This window comes from Elephas maximus, chromosome 10 (assembly GCF_024166365.1).
Source record: "Elephas maximus indicus isolate mEleMax1 chromosome 10, mEleMax1 primary haplotype, whole genome shotgun sequence".
Taxonomy (NCBI): Eukaryota; Metazoa; Chordata; class Mammalia; order Proboscidea; family Elephantidae; genus Elephas; species Elephas maximus.
This window is the reverse complement of record NC_064828.1, coordinates 35,783,596-35,808,031: the sequence shown is the minus strand read 5'-3', so window position 1 is coordinate 35,808,031 and position 24,436 is coordinate 35,783,596. Positions and strand designations below refer to the sequence as shown.

Genomic DNA, 24,436 nt, shown 5'->3' with positions numbered 1-24,436 from the left:
ACTGGATCCAGGGTTCATACCCAACCTCTCACTTAACAGCTGCATATGACCTTGAATGAATTACTTAACCTCTCTGTGCTTCATTTTTTTCATCCATAAAATGGAGGTAATAATTGTACTACCTTACAGGGTTGAAAAGCACTTGGAATAATGCCTAGCACAGTGCAAGTACTCAATATATGTAAGTTACTGTTACCATATGAATTAGTAAACAAGTTAAAACTTAAACTTGGGCATGCTCCCAGGATTCTTAGACAATCCTAGAAAAGCAGGTAGGGTTTTGTTTTGTGTGGCCATTTATTTGTTAAAATGTTTCTTTCTCTCATCTGTGTTCACTTTTTTCCATGAACACATAGATTTAGGAAATAATTGCTAGCAAATGCAGATTATACCAAGCTTAGTGGTTCCCCCATACAAGGTAGATTATGTAAATTTTAACATGAGAATGGGAGAGGGCAGGGGATCTTCTTTATAGTTTGCACTATTCATGAGACTATTTGCATACTGGCTACTCTGTAATTTCTATCTACTAGAAAATTGGGAAAGCCCCTGCCAGGGCTCCAAATGAGAAAATTGAAATTGAGTATAAAAGAAAGAGCACAGGGACTATTAGTCTAGATGTCCATGGTGCTCGACTGTGGACCAACCTCATTTACTTGTCCCTCCAAACGCAGGAGGATCTCAAATCTGTGCTCAGACTTTGAAAATTATTCAACAATGGAGACATCTCACCATCAGAGGGCTGAGAAGCCAGCATGGGTAAAATCTGATAATTGGCTTGAAGTTCTCTTGAGTAAAAAAGCAAAGGATTTTGCTGAGCCATTTTTCTGATTGATGTCTTCCACTTAAGACTTCAGAGCCTTTTGCCCTCTGAAGTAAGGGCAAAAGTAAGAACCTGTATGCTGCTTTTGGGGTAAAGGAGTCAGGAAAGACCTCTCAGAATGACACGTAGCTGAGGCCCCAGACACCTGGCCATGTGCTCCTATGTCAGACTGTTTCCCTTCCTGCCCTGTATTGTATTTGCTTGTTGAATCAGCTGCCTCCCCACATGACTTGAGCTCCAAAAGGGCAGATACCATGTCACTTACGTCATCTGCTATCCACCCCACACCTAAACAGAGCCTGGCACACAAGAGGTGTGCTATAAATACTGAATGAATGGCAGTGTGTACATGAGCTGAGGAGTCCTCAGGAACCCAGTTCCCTCCTGCCACTCCATACACCTGCCAGTGCCAAGCAGAGGTCTGGGCAAGAAGCCAAGGCCTGAGCTGCAGAGATCCAGAGTTGAGAAGCTTGGACAGGGTCATGAAGGTCTCTGAGCCTGAATGTAGACAACAAGAGTTCTAGGGGCCACAAGAAGAGTAATGTTAAATATTGTAAGAACTCAAGAAATAGTTTAAACAGAGAAGAAAATATTCTTTGATGGTTATGAGAGGGGGGAGGGAGGGAGGATGGGACAGGGGTATTCACTAATTACATAGTAGATAAGAACTACTTTAGGTGACAGGAAAGACAACACACAAGAGAGGTCGGCACAATTGGACTAAACCAAAAGCAAAGAAGTTTCCTGAATAAACCGAATGCTTCGAAGGCCAGTGTAGCAGGGGCAGGGGTTTGGGGACCATGGTTTCAGAGGACATCTAAGTCAATTGGCATAATAAAATCTATTAAGAATACATTCTGCATCCCACTTTGGAGAGGGGCATCTGGGGTCTTAAACACTAGCAAGCGGCCATCTCAGGTGCGTCAATTGGTCTCAACCCACCTGGGTCAAAGGAGAATGAAGAACACCAAGGACACAAAGTAATTACGAGCCCAAGAGACAGAAAGGATCACATAAACCATGGACTACATCAGCCTGAGACCAGAAGAACTAGATGGTGCCTGGCCACAACCAATGACTGCCCTGACAGGGAACACAACAGAGAACCCCTGAGGGAGCAGAAGAGCAGTGGGATGCAGACCCCAAATTCTCATAAAAAGACCAGGACTTAATGGTCTGAGACTAGAAGGACCCCAGAGGTCATGACCCCCAGACCTTCTGTTGGCCCAGGACAGGAACCATTCCCAAAGCCAACTCTTCAGACAGGGATTGGACTGGACAATGGGTTGGAGAGGGATGCTGGTGAGGAGTGAGCTTCTTGGATCAGGTGGACACTTGAGACTATGTTGGCATCTCCTGCCTGGAGGGGAGATGAGAGGGTGGAGGGGGTTAGAAGCTGGAGAAATGGACACAAAAAGAGAGTGGAGGGAGGAAGCAGACTGTCTCATTAAGGGGAGAGCAATTGGGAGTATGCAGCAAGATATATGTAAGTTTTTGTGTGAGAGACTGACTTGATTTGTAAACTTTCACTTAAAGCACAATAAAAATTTTTTTTAATTCTAAAAAAAAAAAAAAAGAGTAATGTTCACTAGCATGCAGTGAATGCTTACCCCATCCCAGCACCACACTAGCCAATTCACACACATTATCTCATGCCGTCCTCCCACCACCCCATAATTTAGGAACTGTTACCCTGCACTTTATAGATGGGAAACAAGCCACATAGGTAGCAAATATAGAGCCAACATCCAAACCTAGGTCTCTCATGTGTCCAGTACAACTAATCTGGCTCAGCGCTAATGTCATTCTCTCTAGCCAGCCTTCGTCTTCATTCCCACCCTGCCCATTTCCAAGACATGAACTGCAAAGAGCCTGAGCTTACAAGTCCAGAGTCTGGGCTCTAGTTCTAGCTTTGCCATTAACCAGCCAAGGGGCTGAGTTCTGGCCTCATTTATAAAATCAGAGGTTGACCAGATGACCTCAGAAAGGTATCATGCAGGTTTTAAGATCCGTAAGTCTGTTTGAGAAAAATAGAGCAACCTTACTCCACGGCCACCCCCACCCTCCTCACTCCTATAGTGAATACAACGTTCAAAAGAGAATGAGACATTGGTTCCAGTTTGATCTGTTTATTGACAAATCAAATGAGGAAAAAAAAAAGTCACCAAAAGGGGGGTATAAGATCATGAATGTGGTTAACAGGAGGAATGAATATAGCACTGGGGAGGGAAAGTGAGGTCAAAAACATCATTAGAGAAAAGAGGAAGAGAATAGCTGCTAAAATCCTCACAGTTCACCTTTCAATTTTTCAGCCAGCACCCAAACATTCTTTCCAGGGCAGGGTCAACAGCTAGAAATGGTTTAATTATATCTTGGTAGTCTGTCTACAAAATCTGGGAGATGGTGAGCTGGAGGGAATGCAGGTATAGGATTTTGAGGAATTCTCTAGCTTGAACCTGTCACTAAATGGCTGTTTGTGGTGAACTAGGAATCAGGAAGCTTGATCCTGGTCCCAGCTCAGTCATGAACTAGCTTCATGACTTTGCACAAGTCACTGTCCCACTCTGAGCATCTCCTCAGCTGTAAAACAAGCAGGCTCTGCTCTGGCTCTGGCACTCCACAATGCCAAGAGTTCTGGCCACCTCAGCTTGCCTTCAGATGGAGTCCACTCTGTCAGCAGCAGTAGCAGCAATTCAGAGGGAAGAGCATATGCACACTGCACGGCTGGTACACACGCACGAGAAATTCACTCCTGCTGCCAGAGTGGTCTTTGCCAAGAGTGGCTGAGGGAGCTCGGGTTTTGCTCTAAACGGAAGGCAGGGTCAGAGGACCAGGGTGATCCAAACAAACCAATCACACACTACAGAGGGTCTGGGAATGAAGCGGTGAGGCAGGATGAGCAGAGGGCTATGGGCTTTGGGAGGGGGTGGGGAGGGATCGGGAGGTAGAGCCATGCTGGCACCTCAGTGTGTACCAGACTCCTAATTTCAGAACCCACCCAAAAAAAACCGAGGCCTGGGCCCCTTGATCTAGTTGAAGCAGCTCTTCAGGTAGAGATGCCTCAATCGGCATCGAGATCCTTGATTCCTGTGGGATTGACACCATCAAAACATGGAGGGTGTCGTCTCCACTGGCTGAAGTAAAATGAGGTAGGCTGGATCCATTCTCTCTCTTCCCCTGTCTAGGCTGACTAGTGGGCTACTTGTAGCTGCCTTCCTCCCACCCCAGCTCCGAGCCACTGCCCTTCCTTAACAGCTGGGCGGGCCTGGCCTGGCCTGAAAAAGCCACCTGTGAAGCCAGGGAGCCAGCTGCCTCCCAACAGCCCACTCAATCTGTCAGCTGTGACAGCTCCAAGGGCAAAGGTCCCTAGTGAACAGGTTGAAGGGAGGAGCCCACATTCAGGGTTTCTGTTTGGGAGAAAAATGTGGTTCCATTTCAGTGGACACAGAGCCACACTGTTTCATAGCTAAGACAGCCAGAAATAAGATTCGGGGGTGTGTATGTGTGTACACAAGCGCACCTGCATGTGACAGGGCAAAAGGATACTTGGGGAAAAGACGCTGAGCTTGGCCTAGCTTGGTAGGGGGCTTTCTACTTCCCAGGCTAAAATTGCCAGAGGCCCGTATCTGACAGCCTTTGACAGATTCTCTGAATACCTCAAACTGGTGGTGTTTCCATAGGGACACTGGTCCCTAGTTCAATGCAATTCAACAAAGCTTTATGAAGCAACTTCTCTACAAAAGGCACAACTGAGGGCCCCCAAGTGTGAGAGCACTGCTGGGGACGGGAGACCTAGCAGCAGACACCCAGGAGCCCTGGGGCAGAGGGGGCTCCACCGTGCTCCAGCTTACTGCTCCAAGGCCTTGAAGGACAAGGGAGTGCCACTCTTAGCAAAGGCCTTCATCAGACTGCTGGGATAAACGCAGCCCAGCTTCTCTGGGGTCGGGAAGCCCCACACCCTATAGAGAGACAGGCTCAGCCGGTCCCCGATATAGAAGGGACCCACCCATTTGGCACTGCTGCCATTTCTGGGGAGGGACAGCAAGAGGACCTGGTCACCCACATTCCACTCCTTCTCCTGGCTCTCCTGCTTAAAACGCCTGTTCTCCGCCTTCTCAGACGCCTTGTCGGCCACCCTCCAGTGCAGGTCCAGCAGTTCCCCAATCAGCTGGAGCAGGAAGATGTCCATCTTGAGCCCTTCAATGTTGGCACTGCTCATCTCCCACCAGAGGGGCTCAGCCAGCTTCACCTCACCCCCCGTCAGGATCTGGGATGGCGTGGCCTCCGTGGAGGAGGCCCTGAAGGCCAGGTGCAGCAAGGGCAAGGACGCCGCCCACTTCTTCCCATGAAGGAAGATGAATTCTTTGAGGGCCCTCTTGAATTCCCAGTAGGCCCCTGAGCTTGTCAGGCAGGGGAACTGAAGGTCCCTACTCAGGGAGGCTGCCTGGGCCCCCAGGGCCAGCCCACAGCTCACAAGGACATGCCGGGCAAACTGGGAGCCCTGGGCTGCCTCCAGCCTCACAGGAACACCCCACCTGGCAAACACGTGCTGCAGCAGCACCTGGGCCACAGCCGTGTGCGTGTAGGGCTTCAGCGGGAAGGCCTCCACCCACCTGGTGTTGGGGTCAGCCACAATAAGCACGTGCTTGTGGCCCTCCTCACTGATGGTGACTGGACCCACCACCTCGATCTGTAGGTTCGACCAGGGGGCGGTTGACCTGATGGGCCACAGGGACTCAATAGCCTTCAACTCGCTGCCTATGAGATTCCTGGGGATGCAGAACAAGCAGCTTCTACAGTACTCTCTCACGTGCTCCTGCATCCCAGGCCACCACCCCAGCAACCGCAGCTTCTTGTAGGTCTCCTCTGGCCTCTGGTGGGCCCCCATGGGGAGGTCATGCACAGAGAAAATCAGATCCCTCCGGAGTTGCCTCGGGATGACCCAGACCCTGGGCCTCTTGTCTCCCTTGAACATAAGCAGGCCACTCTCCTTGTCAAGGCTGAGGGAGTTAAAGGCAGAAGCGAAGGGTGAGGAGTTGGGCAATTTCTGCCCAGCCTGCAGCTTGGCAATGATATCTGCCAGGGTGCTATCACTCAGCTGCAATGCCAGCAGGTCAGGCCTCTTGCCCTTGGTACGGGGAGACACTACAGGGACTGGTACATCCTTTGGCAAATTCCACCACTGCCCACCCCCCTGGGCACCCTGTTTGGCCAGGGTGTCCACTGTCACTGCAAACAGGGACCCCCGGTAGGAGGTTCGGTAGATAAAAGGGAGGGCTGAGAGGCCAGAGGTGAGGGATATGATGTAGGAGAGCAGGTCTGGGTGAGGTAGCGGAGCCCCGTCAGAGGAGAGGAAGCCCCGAGCCCTCCAGAGGGGAAGGAGCTCCCAGAGGAGGCTGAAGATCCAGTTGCAGTGGGTGAGGAAAACCACAGGAAGGCTGGACTGGCCAAAGCGCTCCAACCCACAGGCCACAGCCGCCAGATGGGCATAGGTTGGCGTGTAAGGGGAACAGGAGAAGGAAAGGGAGACAGGGGGGCTGGTAGGAGACAGGATATAGAGGCCAAAGCCAGCACACCACTCATCCTCACGGTAAAAACAATAGCCTGACATGTGGATACAGACAAAAGTGGACAAGTCGGAAAAAGGAGGCAGAACCTGGAAAAAACGAGGCATGGAGGCAGCAGGCGTCAGGAGTCGGTTTTCCCCCAGCAGACCCTGGAGAAGGGTCAACTCCAGGGCCCTCTTGCCTTTGTCCTGTACCAAAAGGGACCATCGGATCAGCCATGCTTTGGAAACCCTACAGCCCTGCCTAGCCTTGGGGTCCACAGAGGTCCGGGAGGCATAGGAAAGATCCAGGACCACTGGGAAGTCCCCAATGCAGCGGGAAAAATGCTTGAGGGCCCAGGCTACCGCATAGGGGCTGTCTCCCCCTGACTGCGGGCCCTCGCTGTCCTCGTCAGGGAGGAGGGGTTTCGAGGTATAGGCTATGGGGTGCTTCCTCCCTGAGTGCTCCTGGTAGAGAGTGGCCGTCAGGGCCACCTTGCTCACTGTCACCTCCAGCCAGAAGGGCAGCTGGGAGTTGGGGGCCATGAGGCAGAGGGCAGACACCAGGGCTCGCTTTAGGGCCAGAAAGGCCTTTTCGTGCTCCCAGCCCCACTGCCAGTCCGGCTTCTGCTTGAGGAGGCTGTGCAGTGGGCCCACAAGGGCTTCATAGTCAGGGATGACATCCCGGTGGGAGTCCATGAACCCCACAAAGAAGGAGAGTGCAGTGAAGTTGCTAGGGACTGTCAGCTGGGCCAAGTGGGCCAGAACCTGCTGGCAGGGAGCCTTCCCATCCCAAGGAATGCCCAGGTAGGGAGAAGCCCCCCCAGGCAGAAGATCAATGTCCAGGGCACCGTCAGGGGGGTCGTGGAGGCTGAGGCACCGAAGGATCTCCTCTGACAGGGAGGGACACTCAACTCCAAACACTGATGCCAGGGAAGAGTCACAGTCATCTTCCTCAGCTGGCCTCTGTATCCCATGACCCTCTCTCAGCTTCTCGTCCTGTCTTTCCTTCTCCACCTTGACTTCTTCCACGTGCTGTAGACTCTCCAGGGGCTCAGGATCAGCATCATCACTCAACTCAGAGATGCTGGCTGAGCTGGAAGGAAGAGTCTTCCACACCTTCAGGAAGTTGCCAATGTCAGTGTCCAACCTACATCAAAAGAGCAGAGTGGAGGGACTGGGGGTCCTGATGGAAGAGGAAGAAGGGTAGCTCCACGCCAAGAGGTCATCCACGAGGAAAACCTCATCTGTGGAAACCCTATGGAGTCTCGCCCATTCCAAATGGCACAGCCTAAGGAGCATCAGGCAGGCCCCTGCCACAAATACCTCCTCCATCTCCTCCTGCACATGCCAGAGCCTCTGTATTCAAGATTCATCTGTGCTTTGAAGGCTTCTCAATCAAAACCTCACTGACAGGTAACACTGAAACCAGTTTTAAGCCAATGGTTTCATAAGTGTTAGATGGTTGGCAGCTTGCAACCTGACCACAGGATGAGCAATGCAGGAAGAGATCAAGAAATGGGAGGAGAGCCTGACAGGGACTTGGGGGACACCATAGACAAACCTCATCCACACCAATTTTTTCCAAACTGGCGAAATGGGACTGGAGGACCTGGTGGAGGAAGCAGTGCCCTGCCGAGAAGGTCCTGACAGCAGTCCCCTGCTGGGCCCAAAGAACTGGAAGGGTGGCAGCAAGGTGGCTTGATGGGAGTGGAGGTCAGAGGATCTGAGTTACTCCAAACCAGTTCTGCCAGCACCAGCAAAGTGACCTTGGAAAAGTCACCTGAGTATCAGATTCCTCATCTGTAAAATGAGGATAGTGGTCACTTATATCTAACTCAAGTTGTGAGGATCGAACGAGATGACGAACGTAGAAAAAAATTCTGATTGGGTATCTACTCTAGAGAAAGTTCCCTTATACATACACAATGAAACTAGAATGAGACTTCTGAAAACAGAATGTTCACTGCAGCCTTGGTACCAACAGGATAAAATGGAAATAGCTAAAACGGCCCTCAATAAGAGAACAGATAAACACATTGCATGTTCATGCAAGGGAATCCCACACAGCCATTAAAGTGAGCTACACAATTAACATGGCACATGCCTAGAAAATTAAGGAAACAGTGAGTACAAAAGGCAAGTTGTGGAAGGATATATATAGTCTTAAAGTAATATGTAAAATTTTAGAACTGTAAAACCATTCTGTAAGTAATTTATGGATACATAAACACTTGGTAAAAGTATGCAGACATAGAACAGTCAAATGACTCTCCCCATTCTAAGCACAGGACAAATGTTGGCTAGCACTAAGGGAAAGTTCCCATCGGTCCCAGGAGGGATTGGGAGGTAAGGGAGGCCTGGTCCCTTACCTGTTTGGCTTCTTCAGAAACTCATCCAAGGTGGGGCCATCACGGCCCAGGGGGTCATCTGGCACCATGAAGAGATTGCCGGCAAAGGTGAAGGGCAGCAGGCTGGGCCCAGGAAGGAGGAGGCACAGTCACAGAGAAGACCTTGACCCACCCACACCCTGTTGTCACCCGGGTGTCTCCACAGCCAAAAAGGGGCTGAGGCCCACATCTCCTCCTGGGAAACAGCGGTGAGTACTACTGCAAACCCCTCTCTTGGCCCCAACATCCCCCAGCCCAGGGGCTGCCTGACATCCAAGCGGAAGGAACAGTACGGCCCCCAGGGAGCCACCTCACCGATCTTTAACCATAAGTTTCTTGGAATTATTCATCAGGACGTGGATCTGTTCATTGGTGACAATGATGCCATCTGTCTCCTCTGCCAGCTTTACCATGAACCTTCAGCAAAAGGGAGAGTTACTAATGACCCAGTAACCAACCCCTCACTCCTTGCAGCCTCCCACTGAGGTGACAAAAATTCTACCCTTCCTAGTCAGGGAGCCAGCGCGCCCGGAACACATCCCTTCTTGATGCAGCCATATGGGATCCCTGAACATCCCTCTGTCTGTTTCACCCAATAGCCACCTAGGAGGGGGAACTTGGATGCACACACACTCAAGTACACATACAAACACACCCCCCTATTACACACACAGGCATACACACACGCAACATGTACAGACATATACACGGAAACCACATACTTGTCCACATTCACACATACATATATACTGCTTCAGTTTTCACATCTGTAAATTGGAGATAAATACCCACCCTATATTGTTGTGAGGATTAAATTGAGTGAGATAATGCATTTAAGTGTCTAACTCAGTGCCTGTCACACAGCATACGCAGAAATATTCCATATTATTCCACATCAATGCACATCCATATACATGCCAAGACATGTATGTATGCTAACACATATACAAACACATGCCTGGACAAACAAATCCATTTTCTTGAGGATCACTTCTCCTCTAAAGAGGGGTGTGACCAAGAAAGAAAAAGCAAAGGTGAATTACATCTCAATATTCCCTGAAGGTTTCCATTCCCATTACTCCAGCATGCTATTCCACAAGTGCCCAGCAGAGGGGCCTCTGTAGAAAAGCCATCTCCCTCAAATCCAGTCCTGCTTTAGAGTCTGAGTCGGAATCGACTTGAGGGCAGTGGGTTAGAGTCCTTACCCTGGTGGCGTAAATGGTTAAGTGTTACAGCTGCTAACCAAAAGGCTGGCAGTTCTAATCCACCAGGCACTTCTTGGAAACCCTATGGGGCAGTTCTACTCTGTCCTATGGCCTCACCGTGAGTCAGGGTCAACTTGATGACAACATGGGAGTTTAGGACTGACAAGCAGGGAGACGCTGGTATTTAGCTAGGGGGCCGGGCCAGCCTAACTCCAATTCCAGAGCCCAGCCCAGGAACCCTAACCACATACAGCCATACATACTTCCTTCCAAGGCCAGGTGTGGGTGGAGGAAAAGATTGATGCACCTGCTTGAGACATTAACTTCAACCTAACTGGCACCCAAAACCAGGTGCCTGCGGTACCTCTGACACTCAGTTGAAGCACTAGAAGTCACCTGAGCTAGCCTGACATAAAGCAGCTAAGTCTTTACTCATCATTCATGGAGAAAGAAAACCTGTTAATAATTAAGGGAAATCAAACTCCAGCATTCCAAAGTCAGGAGTGACCCTTGGCTTGCGCAGAGCCAGCCTTGGGGCCTTCTCCTTGCTTGTGTCCCTTCTGCCTACAGAGGGCCCACGCCCCACCCCTTCCTCTCTGGACATGATCCCTTCTGGAGTGTTTGCCTTCATGTCTCCAGAGCAGATGGGGCAAGACTCCAGCTAACACAGCGGCCCTGCCCAGCCCCTGGCCCCACAGAGAGAAATCCTGGGGAGCAGGCACACCTATAATCATAAGTGGTGATCTTCTTGCCATTCTCCAGCTGGGAAGGGGTGATTGAAAGCATCTTGAGGGAGTGTAGCTTCGTCAGAAAGTGGCTCTCTGGAGGTGAAAGGCAGAAGACAGAGACGGTAAGAAAGGCTAAGTGGAAAAGGTGGGAGGATGCAGCAGAAAGGCAGGGAAGAAGAAGCCTGGGGATGCTGGAGAGGCCGGGTGGGCAGGGGACAACTCACCTCTCACCCTTCGGTTCTTCTTCAGCTGCCAGGTTGGCACAAACACAGTGACCTCTCGGTGTCCCCGGTTCCAGAAGTACTGCACCGCCATGGCAATGCCACGGCAGGAGAAGAAGTGCTGGAGGCCATGCCTGTGGGGTGGCCGGGGGTGAGGGGGCAGCCTCCTGAGCCAGGAATGGCCCGGCCTCGCACTTCTCCTCAGAGCCAGCCCTGTGGGGCCTCAAAGTGGGCAAAGACACCAGCAACAAACGCCCTGCTCCCTCCATCATCAAACATTCTGTGAGCACCCACTGGGTGCAGGGCACTGCCGGACGCTGTGCATGGGTGTGTGCATGTGTGTGTACGTTTGCATGTAGGGGTGGCGAGGGCAACAGGAGGAAGAAGACAGCCTCTACACTCAAAGAGCCCATTTTAGAGGCTGGAAGCTAACATTCACTAATCATCTACTGGGTGCTGGGTGTGTGCTCAGCACAGATAACTACCAAGTGGCAAACTGAGTGGCATGGCCAATAAGCGCTGTGAAGGGAGGATGATCTCTAAGGACTGGCGAGGTCGGGAAATGCTCCATGGAGGAATTGCACTGCACCTTGAAATTTGCGCTAAAAGTTTAAAAGCTGGCCTGGGGTTGACAGATGTTATCCTGTGTGAGCCAGCCTGGCAAGAGCATGGGCCTTGGCATTGGACAGACCCAAACCCAAAGGCCAGCTGGCGCCTTCCTGGCTCTGGCAGCTTGGGCAACATCCTTCACCTCTCTGAGCGTGCGTCGGCATTAATCAAGGAAGGAGAACAGAAACCTACCTTTGCAGGGCTGCTGTGAAGATTCAATGTACACGCCTGGCATGTAGTAACCACTCCACATGTGCCCCTTCCCTCCCCCATTTTTTCCCAACTTGAACCCTATGTCACCATGGGGTGCCCACGTTCCATCTCCCACAGATGCCCTGCCCCAGGTCCCCAACATCCCCAGCCTACCCCAAGCCCGCCTGTGGCTACTCACACCATGGCCACACTACTGCCATCAATGACCACTCGCCGCAAGCCCTGGTCTCCAGGTTCCCCCGACAGGCTCAGCTCGAAGGGTGTATTCAGGGCCTCATGGTACCTCTGGAAGCTGGTCACTGTGCCGTTCGCCTGAGGGTGGCGAGGCGGTTGCCTCGGGGCCCCTTCCCATGCTCCCAGGAGACTCTCCATCTGAGGACAGTGCTGACTGCTAGGGGCCAGGGTGTGGTTGGGCTGGGGACCCTGCCTTCCGACCTCCCCCTGGCCCTTCGGGAAGGTGGCACCGCCCTTTGATGAAGGCTGGACCTCACTCAGGAGTTTTGCTACATCCAAGGTTGGCCCTGAATCTGGGGGTGCCTTCTGAGCTGCCGGCGTTTTGGGAGCCCTGGAGGCTTTGGAAACTGTATGTGCTTTGGGGGCTGCAGGTGCCTTGGAAGCTGTAGACCCTGTTTTAGCTGCAGGTACAGTTTGAGCTTTGGACATTTTGGGACCTGCAGGTGATGTTTTCACTGCAGGCATCTTCTGAGTTGTGGGCGTGTGAGGGGTTGTGGGCACCACTTGAGTTGTGGGTGCCATTTGACCCACGGCTGCTTTCTGAGCTGTGGGCAGCCCCTGAGCCGCTGGCTTTGTCAGAGTTGAAGGCACTTTGTGAGCTGCAGGTGCTGTGTGGACTGCCGGCATCATCTGAGCTGGAGGCACTTTGGGGGCTGCAGGCGGCATTTGAGTCGTGGGTGTTTTCTGAGCCATAGGCACCACTGCAGCCATGGGCACTTGCAGAGTTTCAGGCACTGTTTGAGCATCCAGCACTGACTGGGTTGTCATGGCCAGGGGTCTCTCTTGAGCTGAGGGCATCCTTTGCCCTGTGAGTCCCACTGGTAAGGGCCCCTCTTTTGGCTCCTTACAATCCCATTCTGTATTTCCTTGATCCCCTGGCTCACCTACAGCTTGAAGTTGGGGTGTAGTGGTAGAAGGTAGCCCTATCTGTGCCAGTCCTGGGCTAACTCTGTCCTTTACACCAGAGGCCCCTGGGACCACCAATAAACTCATGACTTTTTTGGAAGTCTCTGGCCTCGGGCAATTCTGTAGGGCCACCTTTCCTCCCAGCCCCCCATCTGGTCCACAAGCTGGGCTTTCCACATTGGGCAAAGGTGACAGTTCCTTTGGCTTCCACTCCAGGTTTAAGGGCAAAGGGTTCTGCCCTGGCAGCTTGAACTGAATGGGGCCCAAAGGCCTCTGCCAGAAGGGAAAGTTGAAGCACGCCTGGGACAGGAGCCAGGCCAGGTGGAGAGAATGCAGTTCATTGATCCTCCAGAACGTTGCAGCAATAGCCCCTGGCCACAAGGGCCCAAAGGCTGGTCCTGGGCTCCAGGCCTTCCAGGGCGGGCACACACCTAGGGCTGATACCGGAGGCTGGAAGGAGAGTTTATCTTCCACCTTCTGGACCTGCCTCAGCTGCGACAAGGCTTGTGTGTGGTTCACGGAGTCTTGGCTGCTGGTGGTTTGCACTGGTCCTTCCTCGAGCACATTGTCCGTGCCACCTTGGCTGTTGGAACCGACCCTAGAGGAAGCCCAAGTTTATTGGAAAGGTAGGAATGTAGCTATTACTACTTCCTTAGGGGTGGGGGAGCAGGGGTAGGTTTAGAGAAGCCACTTATTCTCCAGAACTTACCGCACTAGCTGGTTTGCTGTCTCCTGCTGTTTGGTCTGGGCTGAGATCTCCTGAGGGCCAAGGATGCCTGAGACCAGGGGCCCGGTGGCTCCCAGGCTGGTTAACCTCTTCGAATCCTCTGGACCCCCATTCTGGAGGGTCCCCATTTCCAGCAAGGGCCCAGGACCCTCCCCCACAGACACCATGGCCGGGCCTTCCTTGTGCTGGTGGGGAGGGCAGATCAGGAGCTCTGGGTCAGAGAGGGTGTCTGAGGTGCCAATGTGGCCCAGCCACTCGATGATGTCCTCCTTGCCTGCCGCATCCCGCACCAGGCTCAGCAGCAGCTCCTGGACTGCGGGGGGCAGCTGTAGCAGGTCCCCTGCATACTGGTCACCACGGATCCACACCAAGGCCCCAAAGGCCCGGGTCACCTCGGCCTCCCAAATCCCCCGGGGGGTCAGGAGAGGGGCAGGGCCCCAGCGCAGCCGCCCCACCAGCTCCTCCAGCCAGTTCTGGGTCATGATGAAAGACTCGGTCAGCCCGCCCACCATCAGGGAGCCCGGGGGGCCAGGCACCAGGTAGGCCAAGGTGCTCCAGCAGAGACAGTCGAGGAAGAGGCCCTGGGCCCCAAGGAAGGCGCAATGCAGGATCGGCGGGTAGCGAACCTCCTTCCACAGCTCGGGGCTACACAGGCCCTTCAGATACTCCTGGGCACAGTGGGGCAAGCACAAAGGAAATCAGCCCTTTGCAGGCCTGGCATCGGCTCTGTCGTCCCCCACCCACAACTCCTATCCCCGCTAAGCATGTGCCAGAGGCCAGCTCCTCTCTCAATGGTCCTGCCACCTCACACACCCATTTCTTTCCAGGGAACCCTCTGACAAAGTGGAGTAGGCCTGGAGGAGGGAGGCAGGGGAAAACCTGGGTTATAGTCAAGGGACCTGGTTCCAACTTGACCTCAAAAGATTAGGTTAATTTTGGGGAAGTGATCATCTTCTCAGTCTCGGCCTCAGTCTCTTCACCTGTAAAATGGCCTATTAAGCTAGATACTTCTAAGGTCCAGTCCTACTCTGGCATTCTAGGATTCCATAAGAGCCAAGGGAGAGGGGGCTGCACCCTCTACACACCACGAACATAACAACGATGATTAAGCACACAAGCTTAAAGGAGACTATATAGCTTTGAATGGCAGCTCTGCCACTTCCTAGTTATATGACTGGAGCAAGTTATTTATCCTGCCTGTGCCTAGATTTCCTCAGCTGTAAAATGGGGATGATAATAGCTCCTGCTTCATTAAGCCATTGTGTAGCTTCAGTGAGTTAATACATGGGAGTGAACAAATTCAGAGCCACTGTACAGTCTTTAAAGGGCTCTGTAGCTTGCCCAAGGGCCCCCAGTTAGAGGGTGACTGGACTAGCATCACAGCCCACATCTGTCTGACTCTGAAACTGAAGCTCTTTCCACCTCCACTGGACGACTGCACAGTGACTTCGGGATAATCCTGTGGGATTCCAGCTTAATCACCCTCCAGAAGGTCTTCTAGAACAACCTGTACCTGTAACCATGGTAACTCTGTTGCCTAGAGGGGACAGAAGAGAAGATAAGACGCTGGGCCAGTGTCCAGGGGAACCCCGCAGCTATGCACAATAGCTGAACCAAGAGGAGGGCCTCTGGCTCTCTGGGCAGACCAAGCCCTCCCATAAACAGGGCTCACGTACTCAGTCTTTAGCTGGGATGAGTAGAAGGAACCCTGGTGGCACAGTGATTAAGTGTTCACTGGCTAACCAAAAGGTTGGTGGTTCGAACCCACCAGTCACTCCACGGGAAAAAGATGCAGCAGTTTGCTTCTGTAAAGATTTACGGCCTTGGAAACCCAATGGGGCAATTCTACCCTGTCCTGTAGGGTCACTGTGAGTCAGAATTCAACTCGAGGGCGATGGGTTTGGTTTGAGTTTGGTGATGAGAAGAGGTTAGGTTGCTCCACTTTATAGGTCCAAGGAAGCAGCAGCGCTCCCCTCCTAACCAACTGAATCACGTTGATTGCATTTGCCCTCATATCCCCCCACATTCCTGTGTCTATGACAGTCACCCCTCTTCCTGCTTGCCATTAGTAAACTAATGCTCCATTTGGGATCTCCAACACCCATCTTGAAGACCACTGCAGCCCCTCGGCTCAGTTCCTAGGCCATCCTGTTCTGCTCAGACCTAGGCTTACCTCCACCACCTGGCCCAGGCCATGAACCTCCAAGCACCTCCCCAAGGAACCTCATATACACCCAGACACTTAGGCCCAGGTCTATTCTCTTTTCAATCTGTCCAAGACCTAATGGACATCCCAAGCCAACATCTCCTATGTGGAACCTCAGCTCATTCCATTGACCAACAAGGGTGGATCTGACTAGGTACCAAAAAACACTCACATTATTCAGTTGCTCCCCACATTCCAACTACTTGAAAACAATATGTAAAATTAAGATATGTGCAGGGGAAGAAGATTACAGTTCCTTTCTTTCTCTTTTTGCAAAGAGCTTAAGTCTTTATTGTTATATCAACTGTTAAATATTTTTTAATTAAAAATATATACTGTTAGTTGCCATCAAGTTGACTGCGACTCATGCTGACCTTATGTGTAACAGAACAAAACACGGTCCAGTCCTGCACCATCCTCACAATCTTTGGTATGTTTGACTCTACTGAGACTGATACAACTTTTAAGATAATAAATCTGAACTAATATTTATTCAGTACTTACTATGTGTCAGGCCCTTTACATACATTATCTCATGTATTCCTCCCTCCGTCCTATAAGGACATTACTATCATCCCCATTTTGGATGAGCAAGGAAGGTCACACATCCAAGGTCACACAGATAGTAAGCCAGGATACTCAGGCACTCTGACTCCAAAGTATGGGGTCTTACCCATGATGCTGTCTATACTGTAGAGAAAGAGAAGATAAGGAAAAAAACAGGCATTTACATTCCAGAAAACATCTACAACTTTCCTACTTAAAGCCTACCCAGACCTTTTTCCTCTAAGAGGAGAAAAGGCAGAGAAGAGACAGGAACAACTGGACAGATAAGTGATATGAAGATGAAGAGAAAATAAGCACAGAAAAAGAGCCATGTATTTATAAAAATATACTGCCAATGTCCCACAGACCCTTTGCCAACTCGTAAATTAAATCAAAACAGTAACACCCAATATTCTAATACTACTCTATACTTGATCAAGATGTTTTATTATTTAACACCTGGCTTAGGATTCTCCTTTCTCTTAAGTCAATTACAATTCATTGACTGCCTTCCAGAACCAACCCAATCTGCACTGCAGAATACTCAAAAGGTTCAGAAAATGGCAGCACTAAGAAACTCTGGAATTGGGGGCGAAGGGGAACCTAAAATAAGGAGGACTAAGGTAAAGATGTTTGAGGAGCAGATAGATCCAGGAGCCCATTCCCCGCCATAGAAGCTTGGCAAGTACCTCCCCATTCCAGTAGATGGCTGGATGTTTGTTTTCTAGAGAGTGGAAAAGAGGATCTCAGGACTAGAGGTCAGTCAACATATTGCAGAACATGGGTATCATATGAAAACCGTAGGAAGAGTGAGGGGGTCGAATAATGATATACACAATGAAAACTGAATGCAGAGAAACTCATTCTTCCATTCAGAGCATTGGCAGCAAGACCCTGACTCTCCAGACCACAGAGTAGAGGGATATATTCTGGGAAGTCTGACCAGCCCAAAGGCAAAGGGCTAATAGTGACAAAGTGGGTACCCTAGCAGACAGTGCCCCCAAATCTCTATACATTCAAGCTCAAAATCAACAAGCCTCACCCACAAAATGCTGTCAATCAGGTGCTTCTCCTCCACTCTTAATCATAAAGAGATAAGCAACGATTACTAGACTTAGGGGGAAAAATTCTAACGTGAAATATAAAGACCAAAATATACAGATAAAAAGCCACATGAAGGGAAAGAAACTAGGCAGGTATGAAAACATCAAAAAGCTTGCTATCATAGTTCTCCTCAGAGAAATAATAGAGTACAGTGTATACCCTTAACAAGAACAGGATGCTATTTTTTAAAAAAGCATTGAGAGAGAACAGAAAAGACTCTTAGACATTAAAAATATGATGGCAGAAATGAAAGACCAAAGAAAAAGTTTAGAAGATAAAGCTGAGGAACTCTCCAGAAAGCACAGCAAAAAGTCAAAGAGTTGGAAAATAGAAAAAATAAGAAAATTAGAGGACCGGTTCAAAAAGCTCAGTGTCTGAATAGAAATTCTAGAAAGAGAAGCCAGATAAAACACAGGGAAAGAAATCATCCACAAAATTGATTTCAAAAAATTTCCTAGACCTGAAGACCGTATTGTGTCCATATTGAAGGGACCATCAAGTACTGTGCACAATGGATGAAAACAGACCCCCACAAAGGCACATCTCTGGGAAGCCTCAGGATACTAGGGAAAAAGAGAATATCCCACAAACTTGCAGGGAGAAAAAAACATCACATACGAAGGACCAGAGATCAAAATAGCTTCAGACTTCTCAAAAGCAAGAAGTCTATGGAGTAATGTCTTCACATTTCTGACAGAAAATACTTTTCCATTTATAGTGTATTTATATTTTAGAAATATGTTTTTAAAATTCATTTACAAAATCATAAAAAAACATTTTTAAAGACAAATTATCAATCGAGTGGAAACCCTGGTGGCGCAGTGGTTTAGAATTCGACTGCTAACCAAAAGGTCAGCAGTTCCAATCCACCAGCTGCTCCTTGGAAACCCTATGGGGCAGTTTTACTTTGTTCTATAAGGCCACTACGAGTCAGAATCGACTCGACGGCAAAGGTTTGGTTATGATTTATCAATCAAGTGACCTTCGGATATGGAAGGTTCTCAAATTTTACCTCCTATAAAACCTTTTCAGGGAGCTGCTGGAGAGCATTTTCCAGCAAATCAAGGAAGGAATCCGAGAAAGGAGATCCAACATAGGAAAGAACCAGTGAGAAGAAGACAACATCATTCACATTAAGACATTCCAGAAATCACTACTGAATACCTACTACGTGCCAGGTACTGTTCTAGAATGGCAACTGTCCCCAGGCATAGAAGACAACTAGTTCAGATTGTAGACTATGACTCAAGAGACAAGCGTGTTGAGAGCAGTTGTCAGCATACCCTCTACCACTGCACCATCTTTTTAACCTGAGGAAACTACTGATGGATGTGCTCCACCAACCCTTGAAAGAGGAAGACACGTGGTCCAGGAAACAAGGCACTTAACAAAGAAAAAAACAAAGAAATGCCCAGGATGACAGTAAACTGAAGTCTCAGAATGACAGCTGTGCAGGCTTGGAAAGCAACTGACCAAGCAGGAAGGATGTCTTCAAGGAAAGATTTGGAACTGAAAGAACAACTTGAACAGAAGCATTGACCTTGTAGAAAATTGTGCTGAGAGGCTACCGGAAGTTGTAAGAATTAACAAAAGGTACAAAGAAAAAGAAGCAAATTGAAAAACCAGAAGTTATTAACCTCAGGGAAACCAAAAAGTAAGAAAACATAATCACAATACATATCAATGCTTAGATGTGAGTGATATTTTCATAGGCATAATGATGCAAATACTAAATACAGATTTAACAGAAAAGTGAAATATAGTTACATTGGGAAGAGAGAGGGGACAGCAGTGTAAGGGAGCCAAATCCTCACCTAGGATAACAGGCAATGCAAAGATGACCTCTAAAATTGATTCATCAAAAGATAATAGTATATACATATTTTTCAAAACTACATGTAGGAGCCCTGGCATCCCAGTGGTTAAAGCGCTGGGCTGCTCACCGAAAGGTCAGCAGTTCGAATCCACCAGCCACTCCACAGGAGAAAGACGTGGCAGTCTGCTTCTGTAAAGATTTACAGCCTTGGAAACCCATAGGGCAGTTCTACGCCATCCTATAGGGTCACTATGGGTCAGAATCAACTTGGTGGCAATGCGTTTGGTTTTGTCTATGGGGAGGAATAGAGAAAGGGAGTTGGGACTGACAGGGCAGGGCACCACTGTGTTCTTTTACAGTGTTGTCATTAGTTGCGTTCAAACTGATTCTCACTCAGGGCGACCCCATGTTTGCGGAGTAGAACTGCCCACCCCTTAGGATTTTCAAGGCTGTGACCTTTTCGGAAGCTCATCCCCAGGACTGTTTTCTGAGGCATCTCTTAGTGGGTTCAAACCACCAACCTTTCAGCTAGTAGTGGAGTGCTTAACTGTTTGCGCCACCCAGGGACCCATGTTATAAGCTTTTTAAAAAATGTTGGATTTTTTAAATGTGTATTACTTGGATAAAAAAAAAAAATTAAGGAGAAAAGAAGGATTAGGTGCCCACAACCAGCAGTATGCTGGTCAATGATTAATAGTCAGCTGAGGATGGGGGGCCGATTTTTACCATTTGTCAGTCTCTAGGATGTAAATACTACCACCGTGTCCAATTTCAAAGTAGCAGTGGAACGCCACTGGATTGCAAAACTCCTGAAATTTTAACAATGGACCAGTAGGAGCCATCTCCAGCACACCACTGCTCACAGCTAGTGTGGAACAGGGACAGATCAATGTCCAGGGACAGATCAACTTCCAACTGACAACCAAGCCAAAAGGCAGTAAGCCACACCCTGTCCCAGGGCTCCAGAAGCCACTCTTCTCTCCCATCGTCACTGCCCCTGAGCTCCCCATTACCTCCCTCCATTGCCCCCAAAAAGGAGACACATCTACATGTCCCCTCTCCTCTCTGCTGCTCAACAAACCCCCGCCCCATCATTGCCAAGAAGGGCAGGATAGGTCTTGTCCCTGGGTCCTTATGATCATTATTAAAATCCTCCTTCCCACTTGGAGGCCTGGCTGGCACAGTGGTTAAGTACTATGGCTGCTAATCAGAAGGTCAGTAGTTCGAATCCACCAGCCGTTCCTTGGAAACCCTACTGGGCAGCTCTGCTCTGTCCTATAGGGTCACTATGAGTCGGAATTGACTTGACAGCAATGGGTTTTCCACTTGCTGATTTTACCTCAAAGAGGCCGAGCCTCCCCCATGTTGATTTTTGCTGCCTGGGAATGTGATTTCCAGCAATGTCTTCGTTGTTTTTTAAACCGCACAACAACAAAACAATTTAGAAACACTCTTGAGTTCTACAGAGCTTTTCCTGGAACACCAGCCTCATATAATGTAGAAATACTACCAGACCCTTCTATACAGATGACCTTGTATACTTCTTGACCCCTCCTCCCTTCAGGCCCAGACAAGCCCCACCCATACCCCAACATTCCTAGCTTCCTTCCCTTCCCCTCAACCCCATTCCTACAGTCTCTACTCTCACTGAGTCCTCTCTGCCAGCCTAGTGTACACAGGCTGTTATAAGAGTGCATGATTCTGCGTCCCTACAGCTGGGATTGGGATCGGCCACAACACCTCCATATGGAAAATACAAGATTTCATTATACTTGGGAAGTTTACATGTATTGGATCACTAGCCCTTAGAGCAGTTTATCCAAGCTTTACAAACAAGGACACTCAGAGTGGAAAAAAGACTTACTTAAACTAATACAGCTGGTTAACAATTATAACTGACATTTATATATATATTTTATATATAGCTCTCTACATTTTACAAAAGTATTTATGCATGCATTATTTCAGTTGACTCTCACAAACCCTTCATGCAGTGGGTATTATGATTTTCTGTTTTATGGTTGAAGAAGGAGGTTCAAGACAGAGTAAGTGAAAGTAGCAAGCCCAGTCTGACCTCCAATCCCCAAATCTCTCTACCACACCCTTCTGTCCTGGCTGTAATTTAGTGACAACAAATCGAACCAAATCTTCTAAGCCCTGGAACAAAGCCTTATCCTCCCTACCATCCCTGCCCTCCTGCTCTGATCCCAATCTTTTATTTCTGCTCATTCTGTGCAATAGGGAAGGGGTTACCTGGAACATTCTCCCATTATATTTCCATCTTGAACAGTGCCTTTCCCAAAGGGAAGAGAAAGCAGAATGGGGAGGAAGTGGGGGGAACTGAGGGGGCGACTGGTCAAGCTAGCAGGGCCTGGAAAGAGAGCCTGAGGTGATGTGAAGGAGGGCAACAGCGGCCCAAAGAACCCTGAGGCAGCAGTGAGAGCTGGTGCAGATAAGCCTGAAAAAACTGACAGGATTTAAGCAGGGAGCAGGCGGACCAGGTACCTCAGAAAGTGCACCCCCATAAAAGTGAGCTGTTATATTAACAAAAAGATTAAGAGCTCAAAAGGCTCCTCTTATTAACCCATCCCATCCCAGTTACTCATAATTCTTACCCTGAGGGCCCCTGCACATCTGTTCTCAGGGCAGACACCCCTCCCCTCTACGGGCACCTCTGTCAGACTTAGTAAAGCTGCTGACACAGCAGCTCAACAGAGGGGCAGAGGGAGGAACTTCCCAGCCTGCCTGCCTGTGTTCAGGGCCTCCCCCACCCATGGCCTTGACCAATTGGGATGTTTGGTACAGACCCCAGCCAGAGAACATGTGTCCAGCCAGGGAACGTGTGTACGTGTGTGTGGAAGGAGGAGGGGGAGGGGGAAGGGGAAGAGGAAAAGGTGGTCTGGGACAGAGGGAGGCTGCAGCATTCCTACTAGGAAGAGATAAGATAAGAAAATCTGGGGAAAGAGGGAGACCTTGGCCATGATTAGGGACAGTGAGAACCTGAGAGGCCCAAGTGGGAGGGGAAGCTGTGAGAGAAGCCAAGGAGAACGCAAGAGAGGCCCACTGTGACCTGGCCTGTCCAACGTTCAGCCCCACACAGCAGGCCTTTCATCTGAAAGCCCACAGCCCTCCTCCCAGATCGATCCCCACCCCCCTGCCTTAGTTCTTCAACCCTGGACCCCTTCAGAAGTCTGCCAAGGATGTCAAGAGTGTGGGCAGGAAGCCCAGAGCACTGGGTTCCGGTCTCAGCCCTCAGCACTCCCCACCTACCAAATCCTGAGCACTCAAGCAAGCCCCTTCCCCTCTCTGGTCCCATTGCCTCATCTGTAAAAGGCCAGGGCTGCTCTAGAAGAGTCTCTAAGGTCCCCCCCAGTCCTAACACTCTGAAAGCCTCCAAGGGGCAATCCAGGAGTTAAGGAGACTTAAAGAGGGACAGAAGGACCTAGGCCTTCCAGAGTCTTGGTGGAGAACAAAGCGGGTGTGTTCTAGAAGCCAGGGAAATGCAGGACCTTAAGTTGCTTCCCCCATGGAGGAGTGGGGTGGATGCTGAGGCTCCAAGGTGCTCCTGGGGTAAGGGACACACACCGTGAAGGCTCTCTTAGCGCACTTGAGGGATAGAGCGACTTGCAAGAGAGGGGTGGGGCAGAAGAGAAAGAAGGAACCAGAGGGAAAGAGAGAAGGGAAGGAGAGAAGGCTGGAGATCTGGAAAGGCCAGAGGGTGGCCCAGTACCTGCCCGCCATACTGTCGAATCCAGGTCGGAGTACCCCTGGGGACCACCGTCTCCCGAGGGGCAGGGGAGGGGGAGGAGCCTGGCTGGCAGGGATGGTGGGGGTGGGGAGAAGCTAGTTACCTTGGCTTTGCTCATATTCTCCCGGGGCCCCTCGAGCTGCAGCCAGAAGTAGGGGGTGTCCGGGCGGCTCTGAAAGGCGTTCAGCTTGACTCTAAAGATGCGCTGCACTTGCAGCCGTTGTCGCTGCACCCGAGGCTTCGATTTGGTCTGCACCATGAACCATTCCTGCGCCGGAGGGTCGCCCCGGGACAGGAGCATGGCTGCCCTGCGGGCCCCTGGAGGGAGGGAGACCGCAGTGTCAGGGGGGTCTCAGTGCGGGAGGCGCCCCAGGCCGCAGTCCGAGGAGCCTACGCCACGCCCCCTCCTCCCTCCGGCGCGCCCCGGCCACGGCCTCCTTCCTCCGGGCTCCCGGACCCACCGGCCACGGCTCCGGCGTCCGCCCTCCCGGGCTCCGACCCTTTCGGCGGCGGCTCCCGCGACGATCTCTTCCTGCCAGGGGTTGCAGCCGGGGGTGGGACCGGTCGGGCTCCAGCCGCCCTTCCCTCCTCCCCTAGCCTGCCCCCACCGCCAGTCCGCCGGCCCCTCCTGGATAAACTCTTTCTCTGTCTGCTGGGTAGCTTAAAAGGGGCGCAGGAGGCGGAGAGAGGGAAAGACGAGGCGAAGAGGAGGGGGCGCGGAAGGTTTCTGGAAACCTCTGCCTTCCACGCATGTTTGGGGCCCAGAGCCGGAATCCAGGGGTCAAAGTTAATTTCTTTCCACATTTCCCTTTCCCTGTGGAAGAAAGGGGAAGGAAGAGTATTCGGGTTGGGGGTAGGGGGAGACTGCTTTCAGGGACCTTTCCTGAGATTTGGGACAGGCCTTTCTCCCCGCCTCCTAGGTTTCCCCTGAGAACCAGAACCTCAGCCACTCCTTCCCTCTCGGTGTGCGCCAGTCCTTGGAGGAAAGGGTTAAGGTGGAGCAGGGTGGGGAGCTCTGGGAGGCTGAGGCCTGAGGAAACTGTGGGCTGGAGACCAAACAGGAAGGAGAGGGTAGCAGGACCGACTTCCCACCCCCTACTGAAGTCTGGGGACAGCCTGGAGCTGGCAGACAGCCCAGACCCTCCTGAAGCCCCCCAGGGCTGGAGGGGCGGGAGGGTGTCGGAGTTCTAAGACTGGAGTTGTTTATGAAAGCCCTTTTTAGCAAGCTAAGTTATGCTGTGAGGGGAGGCTTTAGGATGGGAGTGAGTCTTGTCCATAGTATAACCTATGAGGTCTCCCTCAACCCTTGACACTCAGCAGGCTAATGGGCATCAGTAGTCTGGGACCAGCCCTGGACTGGGAGGCCACCTGCACACCTGGGCCTAAGGCTCCCTCAGCACAAAGAACACCTTATA

General features: G+C 50.7%; 1 protein-coding gene and 1 long non-coding RNA gene across 3 annotated transcripts in view; one reads left to right on the top strand and one right to left on the bottom strand.

Moving 5' to 3' along the window:
• Positions 1-2,966: 2,966 nt before the first annotated feature.
• NYNRIN (NYN domain and retroviral integrase containing) lies at positions 2,967-24,004 on the bottom strand. Of its 2 annotated transcripts, XM_049898006.1 has the most exons (9): positions 23,483-24,004; positions 23,125-23,339; positions 13,584-14,269; positions 11,913-13,472; positions 10,916-11,046; positions 10,688-10,784; positions 9,074-9,175; positions 8,741-8,842; positions 2,967-7,518 (listed from the first exon to the last, which is right to left on the bottom strand). In XM_049898006.1, exons 1-9 carry the CDS (start codon positions 23,823-23,825, stop codon positions 4,671-4,673), a joined length of 6,084 nt encoding a protein of 2,027 aa, XP_049753963.1. In that variant the 5' UTR covers positions 23,826-24,004; the 3' UTR covers positions 2,967-4,670. The 2 variants fall into 2 exon arrangements, with proteins under 2 accessions (XP_049753963.1, XP_049753964.1); XM_049898007.1 differs by lacking the exons at positions 23,125-23,339; positions 23,483-24,004 and adding an exon at positions 21,889-22,921.
• The window catches only part of LOC126083911 (uncharacterized), a 33,946-nt gene continuing 32,317 nt past the window's right edge, over positions 22,808-24,436 (top strand). The window contains exon 1 of the long non-coding RNA XR_007518891.1: positions 22,808-23,028. This is a non-coding gene — a long non-coding RNA (uncharacterized LOC126083911). The remainder of the gene's footprint in view (positions 23,029-24,436) is intronic.

Bases quoted from the DNA above. Each gene is read 5' to 3' on its own strand.
- NYNRIN (XM_049898006.1), bottom strand. From the start codon at position 23,825: ATGTGGAAAGAAATTAACTTTGACCCCTGGATTCCGGCTCTGGGCCCC. The intron at 11,047-11,912 runs GTGAGTAGCCAC...GCCACCCCACAG, and splicing joins GGCAGTAGTGTGGCCATGGT to GCATGGCCTCCAGCACTTCT. The intron at 9,176-10,687 runs GTGTGCCTGCTC...CTTTTGCTGAAG, and splicing joins ATCACCACTTATGATTATAG to GTTCATGGTAAAGCTGGCAG.